Source organism: Cibotium barometz, chromosome 10 (genome assembly GCF_041138505.1).
Source record: "Cibotium barometz isolate CiBa-2024 chromosome 10, ASM4113850v1, whole genome shotgun sequence".
Lineage (NCBI taxonomy): Eukaryota > Viridiplantae > Streptophyta > Polypodiopsida > Cyatheales > Cibotiaceae > Cibotium > Cibotium barometz.
Window position 1 is genome coordinate 34620253 of NC_141055.1, and position 10794 is coordinate 34631046.

The 10794-nt window shown below is 41.5% G+C and overlaps 1 protein-coding gene across 2 annotated transcripts; it reads right to left on the reverse strand.

The window, feature by feature from the left end:
* Nucleotides 1-4400: 4400 nt before the first annotated feature.
* On the reverse strand, nt 4401-9752 carry LOC147634827 (pentatricopeptide repeat-containing protein At4g13650-like). 2 transcript variants are annotated; one of them, XM_086804016.1, is made up of 4 exons: nt 6675-9752; nt 6473-6523; nt 6213-6348; nt 4401-6088 (listed from the first exon to the last, which is right to left on the reverse strand). In XM_086804016.1, the coding sequence occupies exon 1, from the start codon at nt 9422-9424 to the stop codon at nt 7406-7408; it is 2019 nt and encodes a 672-aa protein (XP_086660142.1). In that variant the 5' UTR covers nt 9425-9752; the 3' UTR covers nt 4401-6088; nt 6213-6348; nt 6473-6523; nt 6675-7405. The 2 variants fall into 2 exon arrangements, with proteins under 2 accessions (XP_086660142.1, XP_086660141.1); XM_086804015.1 differs by having other exon boundaries at nt 4401-6314.
* Between the last annotated feature and the right edge of the window lie 1042 nt (nt 9753-10794).

Below are 10794 nucleotides of genomic sequence, written 5' to 3' on the forward strand. Positions count from 1 at the left end.
GGACGACAGCAAAGGCATACCTGGCACATCATGCTCACCACACAAAGTAATGCATCTACCCTCATGTATGAACTCTAGGCTATTATCCTCGTAACTATGATGTAGGGTAAGGCCTAGGTTATACAACCACTCCTTACCTAGATAGACATCTACCCTAGCTAAATGCATGACCTAGAAATCAAACGTAACCTCATGTCCTACATAGCAAGTGGGTACTTACTCGCATCTCACCAGTGGTAGAGTTATAATATTTATAACTTTTCTACTTCAAAGCATAACCAATAAAGATACATTTCTCTACATTTGGATCCAACTTTGTTCTCACTTCATCAAGAACATGCACATATGTAATACATCCGAACACTTTCAAGTGAGACTAAACTTCTATTCACGTGTCATACCATGAAACAGGTGTGCAGTGGGAGGGGATCCTATTTATAATATAAATAGCAGATATTATTGCTATTTCTTTTATTCAAAAAATATAGCATATTCTTTTTAGATATTAAGGCATGTGCCACTTCTGTAATGTGCCTATTTTCTTTCTATAATACCATTATGTTTGTGAAGTGTACCTGCAGGTAATTGTATCTTGATTCTCTACTTTCTCAAGAAATAATAAACTCATTAGAAAAATACTCTCCCCCGCCATGCGATCTAGGCATTTGATATGTATACCTTTTTTCTTCTTGACCAAGACTTTAAATCTCTAAAAGTGAGCAAACACCTCACTTTTATCCTTCATAAAATAAACCCATACTTTCCTAGTGTAATCATTAATGTAACATAATACCTACAACCTGCAATTGTTGCAATCTTGGTGGGTCTCCATACATCTGAATGTATAACATCGAATGGCCTTGGACTGACGCGCTTTTTATGCAAGAAAGCATGTTTGGTCTGCTTACCAAGATAGCATGCTTCACAAACTTTATGCATACCATTGATCTTAAACTTCGGTAAACCTGTCATAATATTTTGGACCTACATACACTTCAACGATGTATATTCACATGACCGATATGCTTGTGCCATATGTCAATATTTGCAATGACACCTTTCCCCAGGCACAAACATGGATGCACCTTAGACATGTTAACATCAACTTATAATATTCAACAGAGCGATACCATACACCTGTACTTGTTACACTTTAATTAGCATGACATACCACTTGTTACACTTGAATTAGCATGGTACATCAATTGCATAAACCACTTGTTACTCTTCGACCATGTGCAATTGTCTAACATAGTCCACTTGTTTCACTTTAACCAAAATATAGTTGTCAAGCATGACACTACTTGTTATACCTCAATGACATACACCCGTCAAGCATGGTCTCAAGCTATACCAATAACACTAGGTAACCAATATTTAATGCAGAGTCACCCACGATACCAATTTCACTAGGATGGCACACAATCATCTGGGCGTCCCCGTTCAACTGAAGGATGGACATTATGTGACACTCTCATAGCTACCAAAGACATTGCTCTAAAATCAAAGAGAGAAAGAGATAAAAATCTCCTTATCATTGTACCTCTTCCTTTCTTGCCTTGTTCTTTTGCCACTTGATTGTCTCCTCGGATCTCACATAAACCAGAGCTCTGATACCATAAAGAGAATGCGGGATAGAGGGAGAGCTTGAGTTCCTTTTACAAGCAAAAAACACACACAAGAGAGGACATAAGAGAAAGATGGATAAACTTTCTGCTATATTCTTCTTCTCTTCTCTACAGCAATAAACTAAAGAGATAAGAGGACATGCTATAAGAAAAAGTACTCTCCTACTAATGGTCGATCCATAGTGTGAACCAATTTATATGAGCTGGTGCTATAACTATGCCATAGGCCCAACTATATTAGCTGGTGCTATAACTATGCAATACTCTAGTAATCCAAATGTGGCTGGCACACAACCTGCGGCATATTAACTATAATCTTATCAACAGTGCCAGTGGCATAAGTGTGCAAATTATTTTGTAGATGGGCCATCAATGTCCGCAAGCTCGATATCTCACTATAACGACGACGAGTGATGAGAGATCAAATCACTATGTAAAATATATGAATGCCATGCGCACAATCAAATTATGAAAAAATGATGATTCCCAAAGGTGCAAATAAGAGCACACAAAAAGAATTAAAATTATTTATGAACAATTTTCAATGACCCAAATTCATTGCTTATTAATTATGGACACAAGCATTCATTTATTTTTCATGGCTGTATCCATAAGTTGAAAAAGAGAAAATCCTTGTGTAGAATTTGTTAGTGGAAATTTTCTTTTTACCTACCAAGAAACAAATTCCATTAGATGGGAACACAATGTACATTTAAGGTACTACCTTTGGGAATCTATGACAATATCCTTGCATGGATTGACTAACGACCAACAAAGCTAATATCTCCACTGCCACCACAAGGGTATAATTTCTTTTATGGACCTTCATGGAAACAAGGAGTCTGAATGAGCAAGGACACAACAATCAAAACATGAAAGTGTGCTTTTCTCCTCATTTGGTTTTGAAGTTGTCATCGCATCATTGGTTGAAGAGTAGCTTTTGTCACCATTTTGGATTTTATGTATAAGAAGTTTGGTTGCTTCTACCATTGTAGCTTTTTTTAAGCAAAAAGTCTATGCTTCCTTAGGATTTAAAGCACTTCTCGGACATGCTTTTCATAGTCAGTTGCATTTTTTAAGTATACCAAGGCATATCCTTTGCCTCTTGGAGAGTCACAGAAATGTTGCAGAAATCATCAAAGCTCCCAGCTGCCTCTGCTTGCTCAGAAGATAGTTTTCGTGTTAAGCTGCTATGAAGGTGATTTTGTAAGGCCTGTGCTATCCTGGCCTAAAAACTCACAACGCAACTTGGCTCTAATACCAACATGCAAAGCTTCTACATCTTGGAGAGCTGCACCTACTTAAGATTAATAAACAGAAGACTTCTATTATTATTATTGAAGCACACCACTACAATAGTTTTCCCTACCAAGCAAAATACAAAGAGCACTCCTAATGATATAAACTCCAAAAAGCTATAGTCCACTGAGACGCATGGAAAATTGTACGGCCTGCAAGTTAGTAACTCCAAACTCAAGTTTCAACAACTATCACCTCCACTACCAAGCAACAATATGATGGGTAATATATTTACTTCTAGTCATCATGCAATCGCTTCATCAAGTACTTCAAAGCTTGGAACCAACAGTTCGAGTTCTTTTACCTCAAACTTGACCACAACTTAGACGTACTATCAACTCATTTAAATGGAGCTTGACCTTGTTGTGTTCTAAAAGAACAAGCCAAATAGAAGGACATCAATAGGTGGTATACTATTTGTTTGTGAATGTGTCAAGATCTAACCCGAAACTATTTTGAGCATTGAAAGCAGCATTTCATATGCAGTTTTTACACATGTTAAAGCTACTGGCTGAAAATGTGCCCAAGACCAGTATCGTAGAATTTTTAAGCTTTCCCCTTGCCTACTTGTCACCATTCACTTCTTTTTTTTTAACACCCATATTTCATGATAAGATGTTCTATGACTATTTCTCCTCAAATATTGCAAGATGCCATTTGATCAAATTTTTGTTGAGCTTTTTTTATGCCATCAAAACGAATTTTCAGAAGCACACACAGTATACATAAGTAGGATCTTGTATCATGCTTTAGACTACAATGTAGCTCTACTTAATAACGTCATACCATTCAAATTGTATGGGATCTGATAAGAATTACCTCTAATCTCACATATAGAATATGATATCTTTAATAAAAACTTGGTAATTTCTTAAACTCGTTTGCGATAAGAGGTTTGGGACCACTATATTCCCTAGCATTGTTTCACACCATTGTAGTGGCCGCCTCTACATTAGAATATAATTGACCACAGCAAGTTCGATGCAATTCTCCCCCATCCTGTTTCACACCATTGCAGTGGCCGCCTCTACATTAGAATATAATTGACCACAAAAAGTAAAATGCAACTTACCCCATTTGATGAATTTGCAGTATTATAAAGCACACACTAAAAACAAAACCATACAATCTGTATGCTTGAGCTGGCAAAAAGGTAGCTCCCATGCCTCTAGCATTAGGGAATCTACCCTATAGGCATCTAAATTCAGTACTCTCTCGCAATTTTTTTTTATAAAGAGTGTGTTAAGAAGTGTATTCAAATTCATGTTTTAAACTAGGATGCCTCATTCGACAAGTGCCGTGTGGTGTATGCCTGGTGGCACTGTGAGTGGGCATGGCAGACAAAGTCAGTGGACCCAGTGAGAACATGATGTGAGTACAAATGTAGGGTTCAATGGGTGGGTACAAATGTAGGGTTCAATGGGTGGGCACAATTGTGTGAGAAGACACTTGTGTAGAAAGGACCACTGTATGGAAAAAAATTTTGATACATTCATTTCTGGAAGGTTTTCTTCAACATGCCAAATTTTGCCCAGCTTTTGAGACTTTTAATTTTAATTTTTAAATGTATTTTTTAAATTTCAAAAGTTGAAGTTACTGTAAAATCCAATTCCTTTGTCATCTCTAGGAGTGTACATACTGTCTATAGTTGGTAATTTTCCATCTAGATTTTAATATGGGCCACTCAATAAATTTTTCCTAGAAACAATGCAAATAGCTATTGCTACCACCTCCTTATTCTATATCGATTACATAAATTCCATCATGAAATTTCAAGACGGCTCTTAGATCTTTCTATATAACTTCTCTATCACATGCTTCCCGCACATAGATGCCGATGCTGTACAGTTCAAGTGCAAGAACCTAAGGCTCGACACCAGGCTTTTTCATTTAGAGCCCTTGTCCAGGGACAAGTGCTAATGTAATACCAAGGATGGTGAGTCAGTAGCTTCAAGTCCTATCGTGCATGTCCATACACTTGATGTAACCCTCTTGTATGATGTAACGATGTAAAGGCATCTTGGGCAATTATTAGACCCACGGTCAGGCCAATTCAAAGTCAAAGGCAAGGTCTTGCTAGGCAGGGTGTGTGTGAAACCATTGTCCATGGTACTATGAACACCTAGGGGCCATGGGCTGTGGACAGCATGGGCAGCGCGCAAGGCCCATCGCCCAAGTTGGCGAGGTCCAGATGCCCTTTTTGCCCCATAACCAGCCCCTATACCAAGTCGGGGTGGGAGCTCATTCCTCCATCTCATGCCCTGAAAGAACCCATGCCGAGGGGTATCCTCTATTCACAAAAAAAATACAATCCGGCTCTTGCAAGACTTCTATACTAAAGCATTTAAACAGATAACTCTGCAACAGATTTGCTTATTTCAGGACTTTTGGAAGTGATTGTAGACCTTGGGCTCATACATATTTGTCTTGCGGATTACTCCCGTTAAAGATGTGCACGACAATATTGATTGTCTCGATCCAGAAGGCATCAAGCAACCCTTTTCCCTTGACTTTGATCTAAGCCAGCTCCTTGCAGTAGACTATGGATTCCATTCAAGTAAATCATCCACCCTTTTCACACCGAAATATCTTCAGCTTCTTTCCCATCTCATTTTCGACTCTATAGTCATCGATCAGCAACATGAAGTGAGAAGAAGAGCAATGATTAGCAGGCACAGGTAGGAGGTGTTCTGGGAGCTTGCACACTAAGGAGGAGAGAGGGGCCTGCTCTTGGGAGCTTCTACTCACATCTTGCCGTCTTGATTGGAAGTTTCTTGTGAATTTCAAGAATTACCCCGCTCCAAACAAAAAGTGGGTGGATCGGAGAAAAATCCCCTTACCTGTCTAGGCCTTCACATGGCCACTGCATCTATCTGTCTAGGGCTTCACATGTCCCCACTTGGCCACTGCATTTATCTGTCTACGTCATGGACAGATGTGTTTATGATTGCTAACATGGAGAGGTATATCACAAACAGGTTGTCGGCCAAGTGGTTAAGGTACACAAATTGTGAGGCTCAGGAGTCAGGTCCCCTGATGCCCACTGCAAACTTCTTGTGAATGTGTGTCCATGACCTTGCTGAAATGCAGGATCCGTTCTCCAGCTGTCCGCTGGATGGTTTGAAGATCTCGTTGCCCAGACAAAGGGTTTCCGCCAATAACTATTTGCCGTTCAATCTCTCATACAAGATAGTCAAGAGTAAGAATCTTAAATTTTGAAATGAACCAATCCCTATCAAATATCATATATTGCTTATTCTTATCAGATACTTGGAAGGGACTCACCCTCTGCTGCTGGCATTTCTCTGCAAGGCTGTAAAGCTGGTTCGGAAGGTTCCAAAACCAGTAGGCCCACCACCGTTACTGCTGGTCCTGAGAACCACAGCCCTGGAGACCTCCAAGATATCAATGATTTATTCATCTGTACCCAATACCATGTCAGAAATTATGGTGCCTAGCACTTAAGTCAAATGCAAACTAATAGGAACAAAAAAGACAAGAATGATCAGAAAAAAACTGGAGACAGGGCAAACAGTATATTGGACCTGATTTTTTTTTGAAGTTGAAAGATTGCAGGACCATTGCTGCTGAACGCTCTGAAACAAGAGCTTGAGTGTCAATGACTTGTAGCAAAGGATGGAAAGAGTTAGGGCAGAACACTGAGGTAACTTATAAAACAGGATGGAACGGGCTAGGGCACAACACTGAGCTCAAAAAATGATGGAATAATGTAGGAAGAGAAAAAACCTTTTATAAGGTGAACCAGCAGACACTGTTAGATTAGCTGTTTACCATTAAAATAGGCAACTGACCAGCCTGACCTGGTGGCTCCCAAAAGCATACCTTTCCCAGTCTAAACGGGACCACAATTAAGCCACCCAACTGTGACTTGAGACGTCACAAAAAATGCACCAAAGGTGTCCAAAAGTTGCCACCACACTACCACCCTCTGCCAAATCCCTGTATGCTAAGCTGGCCGGCCACAATTGAGTCTCTCTACCAGCTGCTATAAGCATCTGAAAGTCATTCCTTCATTGTGGTTTCTTGGATGGATTCTCCTCATAAGGTTTGCCTTACATACAACTGAGCATGTTGAATCACCTGCGGGTGGAGCCGTGAGTTCTAACAAACTGTTGAGTGTCTGAAGTAGTGTGTGAAAAGGAGAAGGGATAGTTGTTCAAGTTGTAGACTGTGTTCCTGACCCCATTTCCCCTTCATACAAAGGCAACAAAGCGCCTTGTTCTCAATGCTCCATTAAGGTGGAGAGACCATTGTGCACTCTCAAATGCTTCAAGGATGGTGGTAATGGAGTCATGAAGCTGCACTGCCATAAAACCCATGAAGCAAAACTTGATTGTGTTAAACGACCTCCTCCATATCTGCATACAATGCAATTGAAGTCCACCCTGACTCAAACTTTCCAGAAGATTGATGCACCATATTCCCAACATCAGGCGAGCTATTTGGCAGCTTCTCTCTTAAAAACTCCTTATCATTTGATTTCCAATACTGACTGCATCATCCCACCTTCCCTCTGCAGCATACATGCTTGAAAGTATCACATAAGGTGCTGTATATTGTGAATCCAAATCAATAGCACATTTGGTGACAGACTTTCCACGCTTCATATCACCGTGCATTCTACATGCACTGAGTAACCCCATCAATACAAAGGCATTAGGTTGAAGCGGCATCCCATCTAGAAGGTTCTCTGCTTCATCAAGACATCCAACTCTTCCAATAAGGTCAACCATACATGCATGGTGCTCCATTGTTGGACTGAGGCCATAATCTGCACTCATGGAAGTAAAGCAGCAGTAGCCCTCATCAACCAGGCCAGCATGACTGCAGGCAGAGAGAAGGCTCGTGAAAGTTGCATTATTTGGTTTCACATTTTCTTCTGTCATTTGCAGAAAGACATGCATGGCTGCCTTAGCATGACCTTGTTGACTGTATGCTGCAATCATGGCATTCATAGAGGCAACATCCTGTCGACAGATTTTGTTGAAAGTAGAAACTGCATCATCCATGGCCCCACATTTTCCATACATGGTGATAAGGGCAGTCAGCACGACAATATTGGACTCCAATTTGCTGCTAACAACCCATGCATGGATAAATATACCCTCTACTAACGCTGCCACACTGCCACATGAGCTCAGAATGCCTACGAAGGTAACATCATCAGGCCTCATGCATTGTCCCTGCATGTGCTGGAAAAGCTCAATGGCCTCCTCATAGTATTCCTGCTCCACAAAAACTGTCAGCATCGCATTCCAAGCAACCACATTCCGCTGTTGAATCATGTCAAATGCCATACATGCATCCTCCATGGATCCACTCTTGCCATACAGATTTATTAAGGCAGTTCCAATAATCACATCTTGCTCAAAGCCCATCTCAGCAACACATGCATGGATTAGTGCACCCTCTGCCATAGCTTTGAGGCCTGAACATGCACTGAGAATGCTGACAAATGTAACCTTGTTTGGCTTCACTCCCTCATATTGCATTTGCTTGAACATCTGAAAGGCTTCTTTGCTATGACCATAATGAGCATAAGATGTTATCATGGCTGTCCATGAGACCACATCACGCTGAGTCATAGTGTCAAAAACAAAAAAAGCTTCAGCTAACGCTTCACATTTGCCATACATGTGAAGGAGAGCATTCCCAACCACAAGGTTTGACTCTAGTTTTCTATGGATTATGCATATATGTATCAACTGACCATCTTTAAGGGCCGCCAACATTGAGCAAGCACTAAGTGCACTAACAAGAGTGACTTCATCCGGATTCATGCTCTCTTGCTCCAGTCTCCAGAATAGTTGAAGAGCCTCCTTGCCACAGCATTGTTGAGCATACACTGTGATCATGGCTGTCCAATAGATCAGGTTGCGTTGATGTGATCTGACAAATGTGCACCTTGCGGCATCCACATCTCCTAGCTTACCATACATGCTGACAATGGCAGTCCCAACGGCTACATCTAATTCAAGGCTGTTACTGATTAGGCCTACATGGATCTCCTTGCCCTTCCTCAGGACTTCTGTGTTTCCACATGCACTGAGAGCACTTAAGTACGTGACCCTGTTTGGTATGACATTTTCCTGCTGCATAGTCATGAAAAGTTGGAGAGCTTGCTTGTGATAACCCTGCCGTACATAAGCCGTAATGATGGCATTCCAAGAGACGACATCACGATGTCTCAGACCATTGAAGACATGGCGGGCATCATCTAATGCCCTGAGCTTGCCGTACATACTGACGAGAAGGTTGGCCAGGAAGGTATCTTGCTCTAGCCCCAATCTTCTGATGTGTGAATGGAGGCGTTTGCCCTCGGAAAGGGTAACACATTTTTTTAACACAGAAAGAATACCCTGCCATTTTGTGCATGATTTTGCTCTTGTAGCTATGGCATGTTCATGCCGCTCTTCATGTGTGAAATGTTTCAGCGTGTTTGCTTCTGCGGCCCTCCAAGCCACCATATGATACATCTAAACCCATGCAGTTTTTTATGATGTTGCCCTGCAAGCTACAGAATATATCAACCTAAATTGGCAAACCATGCCTGCTTGACATCCATCTTTGGTCTACATATGGATGTAACGTGACTGCATAACATGATAGTGGCGGGTTACGCCCAACCTTCTTCTCACACCAGAACTGATGGTCCTCCAACTCAACTGGCGGCGGGCGGGGATCATCTGTAAGCTTCTCAGACAACCCAGCTCAAAGTGTCGAACACCGACAGCTAAAGCAGTAACACATGGTCTGAACAACGAGAGAGAGAGAGAGAGAGAGAGAGCCCCTTTGACTTTTTACTTTTAGTTGGGACTTGGGAACCTGTGGTGCTTAGCATGTCTTTTGAGGCTTCCAAAATCAAATTCTACCGAGGTCCCAAACTTCCTCCTCTTCTTCGGGAACCTTTAAATTCTTGCCACGTGGCATCTTCGGGAACCTTTAAATTCTTGCCACGTGGCAGTTTTGTGAAACTTTTCCTTAAGATAATATATAGAAATGAAAATGAAAATATATATGTTTATATTAATTAAATGGGGCGATACATACACTAAGGTTACCACCCCACCTTATATGGTATCCCAGCTGCTACAAACTCCCTACCAGCAGAGCCTCAATGGTAAAGTCGTTGGGAGTGTTGGAATTAGGGTTGCAGGAATGCACACACAACTTCAAGAAGATGAGGAAGCTTGAGCACAACACAGTAGTGTATTATGAGTGCCAAAAAAGAAAGATAACAAGCCCTAGAAGATAATGGGCGTATATACAATGCACGGGGGAAAAAACCTCCTAGTGAGGGAAAAAGTGCCCCGGCGGTCCTAAGTGTGTTCACACACATCACTACTATAATATGGTAACAAATCCCCCCTGGAGTGATGCGGTGAACAAGAGCTAGCACTCATGTATAGGGAAGTGTCTAGCTATGTGGACGAATCCACAAAAGGGAGTAAGCCCAAAGCTTTGCGAAAAGCTTCGAACTTCTCACGAGGCAGAGCCTTTGTGAAAAGGTCTGCAAGGTTATCCTGTGTTGGCACATAAGCCAAACTGATCTCTCCTGCAGAGAGTCTCTCCCTGACATAATGGTAGTGCACCTCAATGTGCTTCGTACGAGCATGGAACACTGGGTTCCGTGCAACTGCCAATGCGCTCTGACTGTCAGTGAAGATGGTGGTGGCAGATGGCTGCCCAACACCCAAATCAGCCATAAGGCGTCTGAGCCACACACACTCAACCGTAGCTGTGAAAGCTGCCCTGTACTCAGCTTCACAACTAGAAGTGGCCACAGTAGGCTGCTTCTTGCTCAACCATGATATGCATGAGCTTCCAAGCATGAAGCAAAAACCAC

Bases quoted from the DNA above. Each gene is read 5' to 3' on its own strand.
- LOC147634827 (XM_086804015.1), bottom strand. From the start codon at position 9,424: ATGTATCATATGGTGGCTTGGAGGGCCGCAGAAGCAAACACGCTGAAA.